Here is a 22,135-nt window from a genome sequence, read left to right as displayed (position 1 = left end):
TTCATTCATTCATTCCTCCATCCATCAATCAATCAATCAATCAATCGTATTTATTGAGCGCTTACTATGTGCAGAGCACTGTACTAAGCGCTTGGGAAGTACAAATTGGCAACACATAGAGACAGTCCCTACCCAACAGTGGGCTCACAGTCTAAAAGGGGGAGACAGAGAACAGAACCAAACATACCAACAAAATAAAATAAATAGGATAGAAATGTACAAGTAAGATAAATAAATAAATAAATAAATAGAGTAATAAATATGTACAACCATATATACATATATACAGGTGCTGTGTCCATCCATCCATCCATCCATTCATTCATCCATCCATCCATCCAATTTCCACGCCCGCGCAGGGAATTCCGATCAATAGGACTGGGGGAGGCACTCATTTATTCATTCAATCGCATTTATTGAGCGCTTACTGCGTACAGAGCACTGGACTAAGCGCTTGGGAGAGGACGATACGACAATAAGCAGACACAGTCCCTGCCCACAACGAGACACGGCCCGGAGGAAGATCCGGGGAGGAGCGACCGGATTTTGGCGCGGATTCCCGAGCAAAGCCGGGAAGTTCTCCCCACCTCTCCTCGTCCAGCGGATTCGGGACCAACACACATACACAGAGTCCCAAACCAGAGCAACCACAAAACTCAGTTCAGAGCCCAGCCTCAAACTCCTTTTTTATGGATAGCTTCGTTGTACTCCCTTTTTGCACAACGGCCACCTCCCTAATTTATTTATTTATATTAATGTCTGTCTCCCCTTCTACCGTCAACTCCTCGTATCAGACAATTGGTCTCCCCCACTTCAAAACCTTATTGAAGGCCCATCTCCTCCAAGAAGCCTTCCCTGACTAAGCCTTCCTCTCCTCTTCCAATCCCTTGTGCGCTGCTCTTACTTGTTCCTTCATTCATCCTCCCTCCCATCCCCACAGCACATATGTATATATCTGTACTTGATTTATCCATATATTTATTTATGTTAATCATCATCATCATCATCAATCATATTTATTGAGCACTTACTGTGTGCAGAGCACTGTACTAAGCGCTTGGGAAGTACAAGTTGGCAACATATAGAGACAGTCCCTACCCAACAGTGGGCTCACAGTCGAAAAGGGGGAGACAGAGAACAAAACCAAACATACTAACAAAATAAAATAAATAGAATAGATATGTACAAGTAAAATAAATAGAGTAATAAATATGTATAAACATATATACGTATATACAGGTGCTGTGGGGAAGGGAAGAAGGTAAGATGGGGGATGGAGACGGTGAGCTTGCTGTGGGCATGATTGTGTCTATTTATTGTTATATCGTGATGATAATAATAATAATGATGGCATTTGTTAAGCGCTTACTATGTGTGAAGCACTTTCTAAGCGCTGGGGGGAATACAAGGTGATCAGGTTGTCCCATGTGGGGCTCACAGTCTTAATCCCCATTTTACAGATGAGGTCACTGAGACCCAGAGAAGTTAAGTGACTTGCCCAAAGCCACACAGCTGACAAGTGGTGCAGCCGGGATTAGAACCCATGACCTCTGGCTCCCAAGCCCGGGCTCTTTCCACTGAGCCACGCTGCTTCTCTGTACTCTCCCAAGCACTTAGTACAGTGCTTTGTGCACAGTAAGCTTTCAATAAATACGATTGAATGAATGAATTAACTCATTGTGGGCAGGGAACATGTCTACCAATTCAGTTATATTGTACTCTCCCAAGCGCTTAGAACAGTGATCTGCACACTGTAAGCACTCAGTAAATATTATCAATTAATTGGCTGACTTCCTCCAGGAAATGGGTTAGGAAATCCGTGGTCTGTAGGGAGGAGTGAGATCAGGTTTACATGCTTTACAGGATTGTCATCATGACATTTTTGTCCAGTTCCCTGGAGACTGGAGGTAAGTGTGAATCCACTTTCTCCAATTCCAGCAGGTAAAGCCCAAATCTATTGTTGAGACGCTTTAATAGAATGTTCATATCTACGGAGAAGAAATCAAGGTTGCCGTCTTCCTGCTTCTGGTCCAGTATGCCAAGCTCAAGATGGGTTAGGGCAGGGATAACAACAACAGCAATAATAATATAATAATAACATCAATAATAACAGTAATGGTGATATTTCTTATGCCCTAACTATGTGCCAAACACAAGTACAAGATAATCAGTTCAAACACAGTTCATGTACCACACAGGACTTCTTGAGCATTTCCTGCGGGCAGAGCACCCTACTAGGCACTTGTGTATTGAATCCCCATTTTATAGAAGACGAAACTGAGAAACAGAGGAGTAAAAAGACTTGCCCAAGGTAACACATTAGGCAAAGTGGTGGAGTAAGGGATAGAACCCAGTACTCCAACTTCCAGGCTGAACATCCCCAATACAGAAATCCGGGCCCCTCCCAGATCAGCCCTGCCGACACAATCTGAATCCAGATTCATCTGGAGTCCAAACCTGAGAGACACCCAGAGATCCCCTTCTCTATCCGTACTTTTTTATGGTATTGGCACAATAATAATAGTGGCATTTATTAAGCGCTTACTATGTGCAAAACAATGCTATGTGTCAGGTACCTTACTAGGCGCTGGAGTATATACAAGCTAATCAGGTCGACTACAGCCCATGTCCCACATGGGGCTCACAATCTTAATCCACATTTTACAGATGAGGAAACTGAGGCCCAGAGAAGTGAAGTGATTTGCACAGGGTCACCCAGCAGACAAGTGGCGGAGTTGGGGTTGGGACCCAGGTCCTCTGGCTTCCAGGCCTGGGCTCTATCCAGTGGTCCACGCTTTATCTTCCGTCCCTGTGTCCGGCACCAGGTCAGTTGATGGCTCTTTCTAACGGCCGTCGGTCTGTCCATCTGTTGGTCGTCTGTCCACCTGTGGCTCGGGAGCGGCCCCTGGGGCGGTGGGGGGGTCCCTTGGGACCCCCTTCACCTTGAGGTTCAGGTCAGTAATTAGTATTATTATTATTATGGTATTTGTTAACCACTTACTATGTGCCAAGCACTGTTCTAAGCACTGGGGTAAATACAAGGTAATCAGGTTGTCCCACAAGAGGGGCTCACAGTTTTAATCCCCATTTTGCAGACGAGGTAATATAATAATAATAATGATTATGGTACTTGTTACATGCCTAATATGTGCCAAGCCCTGTTCTAAGTGCTGGGAGAAATACAAGGTAATCAAGTTGTCCCACGTGGGGTTCACAGTCTTCATCCCCATTTTACAGATGAGGTAATAATATTAATAATAATAATAATAATGGTATTTGTTACGTGCCTAATATGTGCCAAGCCCTGTTCTAAGCGCTGCTGGGAGAGACACAAGGTAATCAAGTTGTCCCACGTGGGGTTCACAGTCTTCATCCCCACTTTCCAGATGAGGTCACTGAGATCCAGAGAAGTGAAGCGACTCGCCCAGGGTCCCACAGCAGACAAGTGGCAGAGTGGGGATTAGAACCCATAGAGGAGCAGCGGGGCTCAGTGGAAAGAGCCCGGGCTCTGGAGTCAGAGGTCATGGGTTCGAATCCCTACTCCCCCACGTCTGCTGTGTGACCTTGGGCAAGTCACTTAACTTCTCTGAACCTTAGTTAATTCATCTGTAAAATGGGGGTTAAGACTGTCAGCCCCACATGGGACAACTTGATCACCTTGTAACTCCCCCAGCGCTTAGAAAGTGCTCTGCACATAGTAAGCGCTTAACAAATGCCATTATTATTATTATTATTATGACCTTCCGCCTCCCCAGCCGGAGGTCTTGGCGGTAGGCCGGAGTTGGGGGAGGCCGGGCAGAGCGGGGGGGGGGGGGGGGGAGAGCCGGGCCGCCACGCCCCCCGTGTCCCGGGGAAGCCCCGCGACCCTCGGCAGCCCCGCCCCCTCCCCCCCTATATAGGGGCAGGGCAGAGTCCGCCCCGCCTGGACACTGTGCTGGCCGGCCATGGGCGACCCCCGGATCCAGCAGTTCTCCCGGCCCCGGCCGGTCCTGCTCCTCCTGCTCCTCCTGCTGCTGGTCCTGCTGCCGACCTCCCCCGGACTCCCGGCCGGCCCGCCCGGTACCACCGCCCCGCTCCCCCAAACCCCGGCCGGGGGGAATCTGCCTCCGCCACTGCTTTCGAAACCTATCTCTCCCTTTGCCCCTCGGTCTCCAGTTGCTCCTCTGGCTCCCTTTCTCGCTGCTTCTTCGGTCTCTTTAGCAGCTTCTTTGGCCCTTCCTTTCTTTCCCCCTTCTCTCCTCAGCCTCTAGCAGTTTCTTTGGCTCTCTTTTTCTCTCTGCCCCTTCGGTCTCTTTAGCAGTTTCTTTGGCCCTTCCTTTCCTTCCCCTTTAGCAGTCTCTCCCTCTCTCCTCGGCCTCTAGCTGCTACTTTGGCCCTTTTGTTTTCCTCTCTGCCTGTTCTGTCTCTTTAGCAGCTTCTTTGGCTCTTCCTTTCTTTTCCCGTTTAGCACGCTCTCCCCTTCCCTCTCCCTCCCTCCTTAGTTTCTAGCTGCTACTTTGGTTCTCCCTTTCTCTCTCTGCTTCTTTAACAGCTTCTTTGCCTCTCCCTTTCTTCTCTTTAGCATTTCTCTCTCGCTCTCCTCTCTCTCTTCTCTCGGTCTCTAGCAGCTTGTCTGACTCTCTTTCTCGCCCCTCTGCCTCTTTAGCTGCTTCTTTGGCTCTCCCTTTCTCTCTGCTTCTTCTGTCTCTTTAGCAGCTTCTTTGGTCTCCCCTTCTTTTTCGCTTTAGCAGTTTCCCCCCCCTCTGTTTATCCCTCTCCCCCGCCTCCTCAGTCTCTAACTGCTTCTCTGGCTCTCCCTTTCTCTTTCTCTTTCTCTCTCTCTGTCTTTAGCTGCTTCTTTGCCTCTTCCTATCTCATTATCTCCACCTCCCTGCATCCTTCTCTCTGTGCATCTGACTCTCCATGTCTCTGAGTCTCTATGCTTCTCTGTCACTCTTGGTCTCTCTGACTTTCTGTCTCTTTGAGACTGTATCCTTTTATTAATAATAATAATAATAATAATGGCATTTATTAAGCACTTACTATGTGCAGAGCACTGTTCTAAGCGCTGAGGGGGGGATACAAGATAATGAAGTTGTCCCACGTGGATCTCACAGTCTTCATCCCCATTTTACAGATGAGGTCACTGAGGCTCAGAGAAGTTAAGTGACTTGCCCAAGGTCACATAGCAGACATGTGGCAGAGTCGGGAATCTCTCCCTCTCTGGTTCTCTCTCTGTGTCTTCCTGCCTCTGTCTCTTTGTCTCCATCCGTGGTTCTATATCTTGGTCTCTCTCCATCTCTGAGTCTCTCTCTTCTTCTCTGTCTCTCATTTTCTCTCCATCCTGGCAGAGGTGGAGACTCACGGTGTCTCTGAGTCTCATCCAATGTTTCTGGCTCACTGTCTGCATCTCCCTCTCTCTCCATAGGTAACAATGCGGCCATCTGTCTGCTGCCCATGGATGACGGTCCCTGCCGGGCCTACCTGCCCAGCTACTACTACGACCGGTACACGCAGACCTGTCTCCCCTTCATCTACGGAGGCTGCAAGGGCAACTCCAACAACTTTGAAACCCTGAAGGCCTGCCAGGCGACCTGTGGGCGGCTAGCCAGTACGTCCCCCCGTCCGAAACCCTCCCCCACCCCGGCCGTCCAGTCCATCTCTCTGTCCACAAACGGCCAGTGACATCTGAAGGCTCCTCTGCCCCGCAGCTCTTCTGCCCCAGCCCTCACTACTGAGCAGCCTGGCTGTCTTTCCATCCCAACCCCCTCTCAGCTTCTCCGGGGTCCCCCGGTTCCTGCCGAGAGAACCTAGTTACCTCCTGCAGGGCCCCAAACCCCCAAAAGTCCCTCCTGGCTCAACTCCCAAGGTTCCGAATGGCTCGGCATGTCCAGGGTTAATCGTCCAGTAAATAACGGCCCCTGGCTTCCCTCTCTTTCACCAGATGCTTGACTTGAGCTGAAGGGTCAGTACAGTGACCCGTTTTCCTGGAGGTTTTACATCCAAGAACAGCATTCCCTGAGCATCTGATGGGGCCAGAGCTGGGAGGGCACAGTAAAAGCAGATAAGATCCAGGTCCTCTAGGAGCTGGAGAGACTCAGATCGACCCTGGCCTAGTGGGAAGAACACCATCTCTGTGGTGGCAATCAATCAGTCAGTGGTATTTATTGAGCACGTACTATGTGCAGAGCACTGTGTGTGATGTGGATGCTGTCACCCCCATTTTACCCAGTAGGAAACCGAGGCCCAGAGAGGTTAAGTTAGTTGGCCGGGGTCACCCCACCGGCCAGGGGCGGAGCTGGGCAGCGTGGCTTAGTGGCTAGAACCTGGACTTGGGAGTCATTCATTCATTCAATTGTATTTATTGAGCGCTTACTGTGTGCAGAGCACTGTACTAAGCGCTTGGGAAGTACAAGTTGGCAACATATAGAAACGGTCCCTACCCAACAGTGGGCTCACAGTCTAGAAGCAGAACCCAGAGTCAGAAGGACCTGGGTTCTAATCCCAGCTCCGCCACATGTCAGCTGTGTGATCTTGGGCAAGTCGCTTCACTTTTCTAGGCCTCAGTTACCTCCTCTGTAAAATGTGGATTGAGAGTGTGAGCCCCAAGTGGGACAGGGACTGTATCCAACCTGATTGACTTGTATCTACCCTAGTGCTTAGAACAGTGCTTGGCACATAGCACTTAACAAGTACCTTAATTATTATTATAGAAATATATCTAGAGAAGCAGCGTGGCTCAGTGGAAAGAGTCGGGGCTTTGGAGTCGGAGGTCATGGGTTCGAATTCCGGCTCCACCACAAGTCTGCTGTGTGACCTTGGGCAAGTCACTTAACTTCTCTGAGCCTCAGTTACCTCAGCTGTAAAAAGGGGGATTTAGACTGGGAGCCCCACGTGGGACAACGTGATCACCTTGTATCCCCCCCCCAGCGCTTAGAACAGTGCTTTGCACATAGTAAGCGCTTAACAAATGCCATCATTATTATTATTATTATTATTATTATTATTATTATTAAACTTCCGACTGCCTCACCCGGTGACCCAGGCACCCTTCGATAGGCTGCAAGGTCCCCTGACTTCTGCTCTTTCCTGAGACAAAAAAGCATTTTTTCTTTTGGGTGGAAGAAACAAGGCCATTGTACCATTTCCTCTTGGACAGTGGGGACTTTGGGGTGCTCCCAAACTCGGCAGGATGCCTCAGAGTGGAGACGGTGGTTTCGAGCGTCACCAGGCCCGTCTCCCCAGCCCCACCATCTTGGTCTTTTGCTCATGATTAATGGAATTCTCTCTGTCTCTGGCTAACTGCCTGTCTCTGTCCGCCTCTGCACCTTCTAGAAGTGCCCAAAGTCTGCCGGATGGATACCAGATCAGACACCTGTAAGGGGAAAGTGGAGAAATATTTCTTCAACATGAGCTCCATGGCGTGTGAGAAGTTCTCGTTCGGGGAGTGTCCAGTGGGTCCGAACCAATTCTCCAACAAGGCCTCATGTGTGAAATTCTGCTCCCCCAAGTCAAGTAAGTGATCTGTCAATCGACTGTGTGCAGAGCACTGCACTGAGTGCTTGGGAGAGTACAATACAGTAATGATAATAATAGTAATAACAATTATGGTGTTTGTTAAGCACTTACAATGTGCCAAGCACTGGGGTAGATGCAAGATAATCAGGTTGTCCCCTGTGGGGCTCACAGTCTTAATCCCCATTTTACAGATGAGGTAACTGAGGTACAGAGAGGTTAAATGGCTTGCCCAAGGTCACACAGCAGAGAAGTGGCAGAGCTGGCATTAGAACCCGCATCCTCCGACTCCCAAGCCTGAGCTCCAGTAGACACAATCCCTGCCTCAAGGAACAACACGGGCTAGTGGAAAGAGCAAAAGTCTGAAAGTCAGATCAGGGTTCTAATCCCGACTCTGCCACATGTCTGCTGTGTAATAATAATAATAATAATAATGGCATTTATTAAATGCTTACTATGTGCAAAGCACTGTTCTAAGCGCTGGGGAGGTTACAAGATGTCAGGTTGTCCCACAGGGGGCTCACAGTCTTAGTCCTCATCTTACAGATGAGGGAACTGAGGCACAGAGAAGTTAAGTGACTTGCCCAAAGTCACACAGTTGACAATTGGCAGAGTCAGGATTTGAACCCATGACCTCTGACTCCAAAGCCCATGCTCTTTCCACTGAGCCACACTGCTTCTCTGTGTGACCCTGGGCAAGTTACTTCACTTCTCAGGGCCTCAGTTAGCTCATCTGTTAAATGGAGATTGAGACTGTGAGCCCCAAGCGGGACATGGACTGTATCCAACCTGATTAGTGAGGAAACAGCATGGATTTAGTAGATAGAATACGGGCCTGGGAGTCAGATGGACCTGAGTTCCAATCCCAGCTCTGCCACATCTCTGCTGTGTGACCTTGGGAAAGTCCCTTCACTTCTCTGAGCCTCAATTCTCTCATCTGCAAAATGGGGATTGAGACTGTGAGCCTCATGTGGGACAGGGACTGTGTCCAATATGATTAGTTTATATCTACGCTAGCACTTAGAACAATGCCTGGTACATACTAAGCACTTAATAAGTATCATAATTATTATTATTATTATTATTACCTACCCCAGTGCTTAGTATAATGTATGGTCCATATGAGCCCTTAACAAATACCAGGATTATTTTCGAGAATGGTGTCTTCACGTGCTTGTGATGGTGATTCCTTCTCAGACATGCCCAAGTTCTGCTCCAGTCCCCTGGATAGGGGCTCCTGCTCCGCCCACGTGACCCGGTATTACTTCAACATCAAAAGCGGGACCTGCGAGGAGTTCAGTTACTCGGGATGCGGAGGAAATCACAACAACTTCATCAGCCAGAAGGACTGCACCAAGACCTGCTCTCAAGGTACGGAGGGGCCTCCTCGTTGGCTCAGACCCAATGCTGTCCTGTCCTGGAGATGTGGCTGTGCTGGGTCACTGGGAGAGAGTCAGGGGTGGACAGGGGAAAATCAGGGGCATTAGATGGTCAGTGCTGGGTCACAGGGGTAGGGTCAGGGATGGAGAAGGGAGAGTCAGGGGTGTTGGATGGTCCATGCTGGATCACTGGGGGAGAGTCAGGGATGGAGAAGGGAGAATCAGATGTGTTGGGTGGTCCATGCTGGGTCACTGGGGCAGAGGGAGGGATGGAGAGAGGAGAGTCAAGGATAGAGAGGGGAGAGTCAGGAGTGATGGATGGTCCATTGGGGAGAGTCAGGGATGGAGAAGGGAGAGTCAGGTGTCTTGGGTGGTCCTTGCTGGGTCATGGGGGGAGAGTCGGAGATGGAGAGGTGAGAATCAGGGGTGCTAGATCGTTCATTATGGGCCACTGGGGGAGAGTCAGGGATGGAGAGGGGAGAGTCAGGGGTGAGGGCTGGTCCAGCCTAATCATGTGGACAGGGATCCAGGAGTGCGACCAGCGCACAATTCATCCCAGTGTCCTGGTGCCGCTGCTGGAGACAGAGTCCTGGGCTGGACAGCTGAGGGGCTGAGTCCAGAAATCCATGGTGCGATGGGTCACTCCAAGGTTGGACGGGGGAGGGAGGGTCAGGCCGTCCTTCATGCTAATCCTTAAATCAGAGCCCTGTACAATTTTCCCCCAAACATTCTTCTTGGGGCGGTGCCCCCCCCCATTCTTCCTGCCTCCTTCCCCCCACCCCTCCTCACCCCAGCATGGCTCAATGGAAAGAGCACAAGCTTTGGAGTCAGAGGTCATGGGTTCAAACCCCAGCTCCGCCAATTGTCAGCTGTGTGACTTTGGGCAAGTCACTTCTCTGTGCCTCAGTTACCTTATCTGGAAAATGGGGATTAAGACTGTGAGCCCCCCAAGGGACAACCTGATCACCTTGTAACCTCTCCAGCGCTTAGGACAGTGCTTTGCACATAGTAAGTGCTTAATAAATGCCATTCTTCTTGTTATTATTATCCCCTTAGCCAAGAGGAAAGGTCTGCGCAACCATCCCGGAACCGTCTTCGTGGGTCACAGACTCAAGCCAAAGCCCAGGACACAACCATAACGTCGGCCTGCTAAGCCTGGGGACCCAGGCGGCTCAACATCATTTCACCGAGTCCCCTTGCTCTCTGCGCTCTCCCCCTCCACCTGTCCCCTCCCCTCCACCAGACCCCGTTCTCCACCCTGGGCACCCTGGGCACCCTGGGACCTGGGGCCTTCACGGGTCGTCAGAAGGTGCCGCTTCTCACCCAGGCCCGGCTTCAGCGCCAGCCTGTCCGATCACACAGCTGATGCAATCCTGACCATTTGGACTGTCCGCCAGTCACTCCGTGCTATGTACTGAGCATCTATTGCGTGCTGACCGCATTGGAGTATAGTAGAAGTAGTAGACCATCTCTGCCCTCAAGGAGCTCACAGTCTACTGTGTTCAGTGCAATGGACTGAGCATTTTGGAGAGTCCAAAGAGTTGGAGAGCACTTTTGCTAAGCATTTGGGAAAGCATTTATGCTGTAAGCTTATTGTGGGCAGGGAATGGGTCTGTCGTGGTATTTGTACTCTCCCAAGCCTCAGTTACCTCATCTGTAAAATGGGGATTAAGATTGTGAGCCCCATGTGGGACAACCTGATCACCTTGTATTCCCCCAGTGCTTAGAACAGTGCTTGGCACATAGTAAGTGCTTAACAAATACCATCATTATTATTATTATTATTGTTATTACAGTGCTCCACACACAGAAAGTGCTCAATAAATACAATTGAATGAATGAAAATGCATGAGAGTTGTTGGATATGGCTCTTAGCCTCCAAGAGATTACGGTCTGTTGTGTGGAGGGCACTGTGCTAAGTCTTTGGGAGAGCACTTGAGGGTTGGTAGGCTGAGCCCCTGCCCTCAAGAAGCTTACGGTCTACTGTGTGCTGAGCACTGTGCTAAGCGTTTGGGAGAGTCAAGAGAGATGGTAGACATGGTCCCTGCCTTTGAGGAAGTTCCACTCTGGCCCTCTGGGCAGGGGCACCATCCTGCCCTTGCGGGCCGATGGGAGGAGGTCAGGGGAAAGAGAAGGTGCTGGCAGCTCTTGATGAGGATGTCGCTGGGGTCGATTCAGATTGGGTGTAAATGCCCTCAATCAATCAATCAATCAATCGTATTTATTGAGCGCTTACTGTGTGCAGAGCACTGTACTAAGCGCTTGGGAAGTACAAGTTGGCAACATGTAGAGACAGTCCCTACCCAACAGTGGGCTCACAGTCTAAAAGGGGGAGACAGAGAACAAAACCAAACATACTAACAAAATAAAATAAATAGAATAGATATGTACAATTAAAATAAATAAATAAATAAAGAGTAATAAATATGTAGCGAGCCAGATCCGGGTCCCATCCCTCCTCCCGTCCTCGCGGCGGGAAGGCAGACACGAGCTGACGTGGGAGCGTAAGGGAGAGGTCAGTTGGAGAAGCAGCGTAGCTCAGTGAAAAGAGCACGGGCTTTGGAGTCAGAGGTCATGAGTTCAAATCCCCGCTCTGCCAATTGTCAGCTGTGTGACTTTGGGCAAGTCACTTAACTTCTCTGTGCCTCAGTTACCTCATCTGTCAAATGGGGATTAAGACTGTGAGCCCCTGAGGGACAACCTGATCACCTTGTAACCTTCCCCAGCACTTAGAACAGTGCTTTGCACATAGTAAGCGCTTAATAAATGCCATTAAAAAAAAAATGACAGCCGCTACGGGCTGTTGGTTCCTGTGGGCATCGAGGCTCCTCCCTAGGTATCAAGCAGAGCAGTAGAGAATCCCTTTCAGTAGAAAAGCAGCATGGCTTAGGGGAAAGAGCACGATCCTGAGAGTCAGAGGGCCTGGGTTCTCATCGGGACTTCACCACTTGTCTACTGTGTGACCTTGGGCAAGTCACTTCACTTCCTCTGTGCCTCAGTTCCCTCGTCTGTAAAATGGAGATTCCGACTGTGAGCCCCAGTGGGACATGGACCATGTCCAACCTGATTAGCTTGTATCTACCCCAGTGCTTAGTACAGTGCCTGGCACATAGAAAGTGCTTAGCAAATGTCATTAAAAATAATAATAATAAAAAGCTGAGCAGAGAAATGGCTGTGTGTGTCTCTCCCTCATCGCCTATATCCCCTCTGTTCCCCACCCATCATCCCTGTCCTCCTGCTGTGACAGCACCGTCCCACTGTGGACTGACCCCCTTCCCCGCTGGTGCCCAGGACTGTGGCCTAGTGGATAGAGCATGGGGCTGGGAGTCAGAAGGACCTGGGTTCTAATCCTGGCTCCACATGTCTGCTGTGTGACCTAAAGCAAGTCACTTCACTTCTCTGGACTTCTGTAAAATGGGGATTAAGAGTATGAGCCCCATGTGGGACAGGGACTGTGTCCAACCTGGTTAACTGTATCTACTGAGAAGTTAAGTCACTTAACTTCTCTGAGCCTCAGTTCCCTCAGCTGTAAAATGGGGATGAAGACTATGAGCACCCCGTGGGACAACCTGATCACCTTGTATCCCCCCAGCGCTTTGAACAGTGCTTTGCGCATAGTAAGCGCTTAAAAAATGCCATCATTATTATTATTATTACCCCAGTGCTTAGAACAGTGCTTTCATTCATTCATTTAATCGTATTTATTGAGCACTTACTGTGTGCAGAGCACTATACTAAGCGCTTAGGAAATACAAGTTGGCAACATATAGAGACGCTCCCTACCCAACAACAGGCTCACAGTCTAGAAGGGGGAAACAGACAACAAAACAAAACACGTTGACAGGTGTCAAAATCATCAGAACAAATAGAATTATAGCTATATGCACATCATTAACAAAGTAAATAGAATAGTAAATATGTACAAGTAAAATCAATAGAGTAATAAATCTGTACAAATATATACAGGTGCTGTGGGGGGGGGGGGAAGGAGGTAGGACGTGGGGGGATGGGGAGGAGGAGAGGAAAAAGGGGGCTCAGTGTGGGAAGGCCTCCTGGAGAAGGTGAGCTCTCAGTAGGGCTTTGAAGGGAGGAAGAGAGTGAGCTTGGCGGATGTGTGGAGGGAGGGCATTCCAGGCCAGGGGAAGGACGTGGGCCTGGGGTCGACTATGTGCTTGGCACATAGTAAACACCTAACAAGTGACTAACTAAGTGATTGAGGCCCCATTCCCTGGAAGATGCCCCTCCCCGCCCCCTCCACGGTATTGAATCAATCAATCAATCAATCGTATTTATTGAGCGCTTACTATGTGCAGAGCACTGTACTAAGCGCTTGGGAAGTACAAATTGGCAACACATAGAGACAGTCCCTACACAACAGTGGGCTCACAGTCTAAAAGGGGGAGACAGAGAACAGAACCAAACATACCAACAAAATAAAATAAATAGGATAGAAATGTACAAGATAAATAAATAAATAAATAAATAAATAAATAGAGTAATAAATATGTACAATCATATATACATATATACAGGTGCTGTGGGGAAGGGAAGGAGGTAAGATGGGGGGATGGAGAGGGGGACGAGGGGGAGAGGAAGGAAGGGGCTCAGTCTGGGAAGGCCTCCTGGAGGAGATGAGCTCTCAGCAGGGCCTTGAAGGGAGGAAGAGAGCTAGCTTGGCGGATGGGCAGAGGGAGGGCATTCCAGGCCCGGGGGAGGACGTGGGCCCGGGGTCGATGGCGGGACAGGCGAGAGCGAGGTACGGTGAGGAGATTAGCGGCAGAGGAGCGGAGGGTGCGGGCTGGGCTGGAGAAGGAGAGAAGGGAGGTGAGGTAGGAGGGGGCGAGGTGATGGACAGCCTTGAAGCCCAGGGTGAGGAGTTTCTGCCTGATGCGCAGATTGATTGGTAGCCACTGGAGATTTTTGAGGAGGGGAGTAATATGCCCAGAGCGTTTCTGGACAAAGATAATCCGGGCAGCAGCATGAAGTATGGATTGAAGTGGAGAGAGACACGAGGATGGGAGATCAGAGAGAAGGCTGGTGCAGTAGTCCAGACGGGATAGGATGAGAGCTTGAATGAGCAGGGTAGCAGTTTGGATGGAGAGGAAAGGATTATCCTCATTATAGACTGAAGTCACTGACCGGTCAAAGCCCGCTTTGTTCGTCACGTCACCCTGGCACATGTAATGTCATCCTTTATGGTGCGTCACACCCACCGCCACTGTGAGGTCACTTCCCCCAAAGGAAGTTTGCCTCCCACCTCAGGCAGAGAAGCAGTGGGGCCTAAAGGAAAGTGCCCGAGCCTGGGATTCAGAAGGATCTGGGTTCAAATCCTGACACTGTCACTTGACTGCTGTGTGGCCTTGAGCAAGTCACTTCACTTCTCTGTGCCTCAGTTTCCTCAGCTGCAAATGGGGATTCAATACCTGTTTTCCCCCCTACTTAGACTGCCGACCCTATATGGGACCTGATTATCTTGTATCTACCACAACGCAGCGTGGCTCAGTGGAAAGAGCATGGGCTTGAGAGCCAGAGGTCATGGGTTCTAATCCTGGCTCCGCAACTTGTCCGCTGTGTGACTTTGAGCAAAGTCATTTAACTTCTCCGGGCCTCAGTTACCTCATCTGTAAACTGGGGATTAGGATTGTGAGCCCCATGTGGGACAAGGACTGTGTCCGACCTGGTTAACCTGTTTCTACCCCAGTGCTTAGAACAGTGCTTTTATTCATTCATTCAATCATACTTATTGAGCACTTACTGTGTGCGTAGCACTGTACTAAGTGCTTGGGAAGTACAAGTCGGCAACATATAGAGACGGTCCCTACTCAACAATGGGCTCACGGTCTAGAAGGGGGAGACAGACAACAAAACAAAACATGTAGACAGGTGTCAAAATCGCCAAATAGAAATAAAGCTAGAAGCACATCATTAACAAAATAAATAGAATAGTAAATATGTACAAGTAAAATCAATAGAGTAATAAATCTGTACAAATATATACAGGTGCTGTGGGGAGGGGAAGGAGGTAGGACGTGGGGGAGGGGGAGGAGCAGAGGAAGGAAAAAGGGGGCTCTGTCTGGGAAGGCCTCCTGGAGGAGGTGAGCTTTCAGTAGGGCTTTGAAGGGAGGAAGAGAGCTAGCTTGGCGGATGTGTGGAGGGAGGGCATTCCAGGTCAGGGGAAGGATGTGGGCCGGGGGTCGAGAGTGAGACAGGCAAGAACGAGGTACAGTGAGGAGGTTAGTGGCGGCAGAGAAGCGGAGGGTGCAGGCTGGGCTGGAGAAGGAGAGAAGGGAGGTGAGGTAGGAGGGGGCGAGGTGATGGACAGCCTTGAAGCCGATAGTGAGGAGTTTTTGCTTGATTCGTAGGTTGACGGGCAGCCACTGGAGATTTTTGAGGAGGGGAGTAACATGCCCAGAGCGTTTCTATACAAAGATAATCCAGGCAGCAGCATGAAGTATAGACTGAAGTGGGGAAAGACAACCTGATCACCTTCTATCCCCCCCAAGCACTTAGGACAGTGCTTTGCACATAGTAAGCACTTAACAAATGCCTTCATTATTATTATTATTATTACCACAATGCTTGACACACAGTAACGTTTAACAAATGCCAGGCCCTGTTCTAAGCCCAGGAGGGTCCAAGTGTCCCGGCCCAGACCCTTGGACTACTCCCACAGGCAGAGGAAGCACCCCATCCGGACCCTCCCTTTCTTCCTGGTTGCTGGAGCCACTGGGGTCATTCCCTGGGAACGGTCAGTGGGCACGGACACCGGGGTGAATTCCTTCTTTCCTGATGAACTCTCCATCCTTTGCTTCTCCCCCCTGTGGTCACCACGCCTTGGGACTAAGGGCACCCCTTTGGGGTAGCAAAGGGGGGCATCTCTGCCCACTCCGCAGCCCCTTGCCCACTTCCTGCCCGCTCCCAACTTGGCCCCTCACCAGACGTATGGCGAGGGGCGGCACAGTCCCTGGAGGGGTCTAACATAATAGTAATAAAAATAACATAATAATTATGGTTTATGTTTAGCACTTACTATGTGCTAGGCACTGAACTAAGCACTGGGGTGGACACAAGTAAATCAGATTGGACACAGTCCCTGTCCCATGTGGGACTCAGTCTCAATCCTCATTTTACAGATGAGGTAACTGAGGCCCAGAGAAGTAAAGTGACTTTCTCAGGGTCACACAGCAGACAAGTGGCAGAGCCAGAGTCAGAACCCAGGTCCTTCTGACTCTCAAGCCCATGTTCTGCTCAGTATGCTAGACTGCCTCTCACTACTCCAGGACATTGTTCTGCAAACAAGAAGTACAGACTACAGTGTTCTGCACAGAAGAGATTCCGAGTATAGCGCTCTGCACAAAGCAGATGACCAATACAGTGCTTGGCACACGGAAAATGAGTGGGCAGGGCAGAAATGTTTTCCTGGAGAATTCAGGCAAATCTGAAACTTGGTCACTTCCAGAAATCGTGTTTTCCACATGGCTGAGGAGGAAATGAGGGAGCGAGAAAAATTAAAGGAAGGTCATCTCACCCTGCCCCAGTGGGCCGCCAGATTCTGTTCACAAAGTGAGGGAAGGAGAGGGAGGAGGGAGACGAAAGAGGAGCCAGAAGGAGAAGGAAGAGGGGGAGAGGAGAGATGGAGGCGACTGGCGGGACTTCAGTGGAGTTTGGGAAAGATCAAGTTGTACTTTCCCTGAAGTCCCTCCTCTTCAGGAAAATTAGGAAAACACTTGGGACCTTCTCTACCTTTCCCAAATACAAAACAACTCCTGGCCCTGCCCTTCCTTCCCGCCTTCTGCAGTCTTGCCCGATCTCCCCCAACCCTGCTTCCCTTCCTTCGAAGCACGATTCCCACAGCACCTATGTACCTATCCAACTGAAATTTATTTTAATATCTGTCCCCCACTTGTAGCCTGTAAGCTTCTTGTGGGGAGGAGTCATGAAGCAGCATTGTGTAGAGGCTAGAGCCCAGGCCTGGGCATCAGAAGGTCATGAACTCTAATCCTGGCTCTGCTGCTTGTCTGCTGTGTGACCTTGAAGTCACTTTACTCCTCTGTGCCTCCATTACCTCTTCTGTAAAAAATGGGGATTAAGAGTGTGAGCCCAGTGAGGGACAGGGACTGTGTCCAACCTGGTTAACTCATATCTACCCCGGTGCTTAGAAAAGTGCTTGACACGTAATAAGTGCTTATCAAGTACGACAGACATTATTATTAATTACCAACTCTATTGCACCATACTCTTCCAAGTGTTTAGGACAGAATTCGGTACACAGTAAGCACTCAATAAATATCATTGATTGATTGATTGATTGCTTCCCACTCACCCCGCAGCATCTTCACCACTCTGCCCCTGCCCAGCACAGTCCATCTAGCACCCCTGACTCTCCCGTCTCCAACTCTGACTCTCCCCCAGCGACTCAGCACAGACCATCGAAAACCTCTGACTCTCTCATCTCCATCACTAGGTCTCCCCTAGCGATCCAGCACAGACCAGCCAAAACCCCTGGCTCTGTCCTCTCCATCTCTGAGTCTCTCCCAGTGACTCAGCATGGACCACCTAACACCTTGACTTTCCCCTCTCCATCCCTGACTCGCCCCCAGTAACCCAGCACAGGTCATCCAACACCCCTAACTCTTCCCCCTCCATCTCTTTTTCTAGCCACAGTGACCCAGCTGGGAACATCCAAAACCCCTGGCTCTCTCCTCGCCACCTCTGACTTTTCCCCAGTGACCCAGGACAGACCAGCCAACACCCCTGACTCTCCCTTCTCCATCTCTTACTCTCCCCCAGTGACCCAGGATGGATCATTCGAAACCCCTGACTTTCTCCTCTCCATCCCCGACTCTCTCCCAGTGACCCAGCATGGACCATCCAACACCCTTGACATTCCCTTCTCCATCTCTGACTCTCCCCCAGTGACTCAGCATGGATGCTGGTAGGGGATCCGTCCATATCCCTCTAGACTGGTGGTTTTCCTGGCTGCACAGCTTCCTGTGGGGACAGATTCCCCGTGTTTACCCACAGCTATGGATAGAAGTGTTCCCAGCTGCTTATTCTCAACTTGCTGCCCTCCACCTACTTGAAGGGAAGGGATCATTGGCAATATAAATGAGATCAAGGAACAGCAATTAGGTTAGTGTTAGAGGATTGAAGTGTGTGGGCTGGGTTGTAATAATAATAATAATAATGATGATGGTATTTGTTAAGCACTTACTATTTGCCAAGCACTGTTCTAAGCACTGGGGTAGATATAAGGTAAGCAGTTTGTCCCACGTGGAGCTCACAGTCTCCATCCCCATTTTACAGATGAAGTAACTGAGGCACAGAGAAGTTAAGTGACTTGCCCAAAGTCACACAGCTGACAAGCGGTGGAGTCCAGATTAGAACCCATGACCACTGGCTCCTGAGCCTGGGCTCTTTGCACTGAGCCACACTGCTTCTCTTGGCTTCTCAAGGCTGTAAGCTCCTTGTGGGTAGGGAATATGTCCGTTTATTGTAGTATTGTACTCTCCCAAGTGTTTAGTACAGTGCTCTGCACACAATAATATAAATGAGGTCAAGGAACAGCAATTAGGTTGATGTTAGAGGATTGAAGTGTGTTGGCTGGGTTGTAATAATAATGATGATGATGATGGTAATTGTTAAGTGCTTACTATTTGCCAAGCACTGGTCTAAGTGCTGGGGTAGATATAAGGTAAGCAGTTTGTCCCACGTGGGGCTCACAGTCTCCATCCCCATTTTACAGATGAGGTAACTGAGGCACAGAGAAGTGAAGTGACTTGTTCAAAGTCACCCAGCAGACATGTGGCGGAGCTGAGATTAGAACCCATGACTACTGACTCACAAGCCTGTGCTCTTTCCACTAAGCCATGCTGCTTCTCAGCTGTAGTAGAACAGTGATGTAAGATATGAGGGAGAGAGTTGATTGAGTGCTTTAAAGTTGACGATCAGGAGTTTCTATTTGATGTGGAGATGTGTGGGCAACCGTTGAAGGTTTTTGAGGAGTAAGGAGACTTGAATTTAACTTTTTTTCAGAAGAGTGATCTGGGCAGTGAGGAAAATATGGGCCAGAAAGGGGAGAATTAGGAGAGAGAGGTCAGTGAGGAAGCTGTTGTTGCTTGGATCAATAATAACACTAATAATAATGGTATTTGTTAAGCGCTTACTATGTGCAAAGCACTGTTCTAAGCACTGGGGGGGATATAAGGTGATCAGGTTGTCCCACGTGGGGCTCACAGTCTTTATCCCCATTTTACAGATGAGGGAACTGAGGCACAGAGAAGTTAAGTGACTTGCCCAAATCAATGTGGTAGCAGTGTGGATGGAGTGGAAAGGGCAGCTTTCAGCAACATGAAAGTAGAACTGGCAGGATTTAGTGACACTGAATGTATGGATTGAATGAAAGAGATGAGTCAAGGATTAATGCCAAAGTCATTGGCTTGTGAAACAGGAAAGATGGTGGTGTTGTCTAGAGTAATGGGAAAATCTCGGGAAGGATAGAGCTTAGGTGGGAAGATGAGGAATTCTGTTTTGGACATGTTAAATTTGAAGTGTCAGTGGGACATCCAGGTAAAGATGTCCTGAAGGCGGTAAGAAATGTGAAACTGCAGGGGAGAGAGACCAGGGCTGGAGATGTAGATTTGGGAATCATCCACGTAGAGATAATAGTTAAAGTTGTGGGAGCAAAAGAGTTCTCCAAGGGAGTGGGTGTAGATGGAGAATAGAAGGGAACCTAGAGCTGAGCCTTGAAGTACTCCCACAGTTAGGGTTGAAGGTAGAAAGTATTTCCAGAAGGGTGTGATTCATAGTGACACATGCAGCTGAAAGGTCAAGGGTGATTAGGATGGAATAGAGGCTACTGAATTTGGCAAGAAAGAGATCATTGGTGACCCTTTAGAAGGGGATTTTTCTATGGAGTGAAGGGGATGGAAACCAGAATGGAGGAAGTGAGGGAGAGAATAGGAGGAGAGGGAGTGGAGGCAGCGTATGTAAACAACTTTCTTCAGGATTTTTGAAGAGAAACGGTAGGCGGAAGATTGGACAATAACTGGAGGGAACCATGGAATCAAGGGAGAGTTTGTTTTAGGTTGGGGAGGCATGAGTATATTTGAAAGCAGTGGGGAAGAAGCAATTGGACAGTGAATGGTTGAAGATGACAGTCAGGGAGGGAAGAAGGGAAGGGGAAAATGTTTTGATAGGCACGAGGGGATGGAGTCAGAGGCTCAGGTGGAGGGGGTAGATTTTTCGAGGAGGCAGGAGATGATGATGATGGTATTTGTTAAGTGCTTACTGTGTGCCAAGCGCTGTTCTCTTGAGATACTGCTGAGAAGTATCTCCCCCTCGTCCCCCTCTCCATCCCCCCCATCTTACCTCCTTCCCTTCCCCACAGCACCTGTATATATGTATATATGTTTGTACATATTTATTACTCTATTTATTTATTTTACTTGTACATATCTATTCTATTTATTTTATTTTGTTAGTATGTTTGGTTTTGTTCTCTGTCTCCCCCTTTTAGACTGTGAGCCCACTGTTGGGTAGGGACTGTCACTATGTGTTGCCAATTTGTACTTCCCAAGCGCTTAGTACAGTGCTCTGCACATAGTAAGCGCACAATAAATACGATTGATGATGATGATGATGAGAAGGATGTGGGAGTCGAAGAGCGGGCAGGAGGAGGGTGAGACTGAACAGGAGCAGTAAAGATTTTAGGGAGGTCACACCTGGTGGTTTCATTTTTTTTTTTTGGATGAAATAGGGGCAAGGTTATCAGGTAAAGAGATGAAATTCTCTAGAAAGCTCTAGAAGAAACTCTCTCTCATATTCGTGGCCTTGGATGGCAGGGATTGGGCCTTTTACTCCTAGCAATGATCCCAAGTGCTCAGTATGGTGTCTGCAGGCAGCACATGCTCACTACAGCTCGTTCCCAGTACAGCTCTCTGCACACAGCAAGTGTCCAGTACAGCTCTCCGAACAGAGCATCTGCCAGTACAGCTATCTGCGCACAGCAGGTGTCTGGTACAACCCTCTACAAACAGTAGGTGTGTGGTAGAGTGCTCTGCCCAGAGCAGACGTTCAGTACAGTGCTCTACATGCAAGAGGGCTCCATCAACACCTTTGGATGAGAGACATGTGCTTAGTTCTGCACTCTGGCCAGAGCATTTGCTCACTGCTTGAGTCTGGGGTGGAATTTCCCGGTCTTTGACAACAGCTACTGCAGCCTCCTTGTTCCGTGGAAGCCGGGGCTTTCCTGGAAAGGGGCTTGAGCTCCGGAAACACGGAAACACAGAAATAAGACTACATCCTGCACTTCCCCAGAAGGCTGTGGGGGTTGGGCTAGCGGAGAGCCCAAACCAGAGCCCCAGATAAGGGACCAATGTAGCCCACAGCTTCCCCCCAAGGCTGGCTGGGCAGTGATCCTGAATCCTGGAAAGGACTGCTATGGTCAACAGCAGCTGTCTGGGATGTATTCTCTGACTGTGTGGGTTAGTGAGAAGCTGACTCTCCCCCACATTCCCATCCTGAGCTAAACGAAAACCCTGTGGGTGGAGGAGCTGGGAAATTATCCTGAGGTGGAAGTCAGGGGGGTTGTGCTGTGGACGGGGAGGGGGGCAGCCTGAAGCAATGTGGCCTAGTGGATAGAGAATGGGCCTGGGGGTCAGAGGGACCTGGTTCTAATCTCTGCTCCACCACTTGTCTACTATAATAATAATAATAATGGTATTAAGTGCTTACTACTTACTGTACAAAGCATCGGGGTGAATACAAGCAAATCAGGTTGGACATAGCACCTGTCCCATGTGGGGCTCATAGTCTCTCAATCGTATTTATTGAGCGTTTACTATGTGCAGAGCACTGTACTAAGCGCTTGGGAAGTACAAATTGGCAACATATAGAGACAGTCCCTACCCAACAGTGGGCTCACAGTCTAAAAGGGGGAGACAGAGAACAAAACCAAACATACTAACAAAATAAAATAAATAGAATAGATATGTACAAATAAAATAAATAAATAAATAAATAGAGCAATAAATATGTACAAACATATATATATATATACAGGTGCTGTGGGGAAGGGAAGGAGGTAAGATGGGGGGGATGGAGACGGGGATGAGGGGGAGAGGAAGGAAGGGACTCAATCCCAAAGATGAGGTAACTGAGGGACAGAGAATTGAAGTGACTTGCCCAAGGTCCCACAGCAGACAAGCGGCAGAGCCGGGATTAAACTCCCAGTCCCATGCTCTATCCGCTACACCACGCTA

General features: G+C 49.2%; 2 protein-coding genes across 2 annotated transcripts in view; one reads left to right on the top strand and one right to left on the bottom strand.

The window, feature by feature from the left end:
- GNGT1 (G protein subunit gamma transducin 1) overlaps positions 1-22,135 on the bottom strand; it is a 54,933-nt gene that overhangs the window by 15,649 nt on the left and 17,149 nt on the right. The gene's annotated exons all lie outside the window — the stretch shown is intronic.
- On the top strand, positions 3,941-10,504 carry TFPI2 (tissue factor pathway inhibitor 2). The gene is made up of 5 exons (XM_038742269.1): positions 3,941-4,059; positions 5,408-5,590; positions 7,315-7,494; positions 8,692-8,865; positions 9,930-10,504. Exons 1-5 carry the CDS (start codon positions 3,945-3,947, stop codon positions 10,010-10,012), a joined length of 735 nt encoding a protein of 244 aa, XP_038598197.1. The 5' UTR covers positions 3,941-3,944; the 3' UTR covers positions 10,013-10,504.

The sequence above is a fragment of the Tachyglossus aculeatus genome, chromosome 2, assembly GCF_015852505.1.
Source record: "Tachyglossus aculeatus isolate mTacAcu1 chromosome 2, mTacAcu1.pri, whole genome shotgun sequence".
Classification (NCBI taxonomy): Eukaryota; Metazoa; Chordata; class Mammalia; order Monotremata; family Tachyglossidae; genus Tachyglossus; species Tachyglossus aculeatus.
Note: the sequence above shows the minus strand (reverse complement) of the source record. Positions and strands in the feature narration are given on the sequence as shown.

What these genes read in the sequence shown, in the direction of transcription:
- TFPI2 (XM_038742269.1), top strand. Translation starts at nt 3,945, where the DNA reads ATGGGCGACCCCCGGATCCAGCAGTTCTCCCGGCCCCGGCCGGTCCTG. An exon ending in ACTCCCGGCCGGCCCGCCCG is followed by an intron (nt 4,060 to 5,407) that starts GTACCACCGCCC and finishes CTCTCTCCATAG; the next exon opens with GTAACAATGCGGCCATCTGT. An exon ending in ATTCTGCTCCCCCAAGTCAA is followed by an intron (nt 7,495 to 8,691) that starts GTAAGTGATCTG and finishes ATTCCTTCTCAG; the next exon opens with ACATGCCCAAGTTCTGCTCC.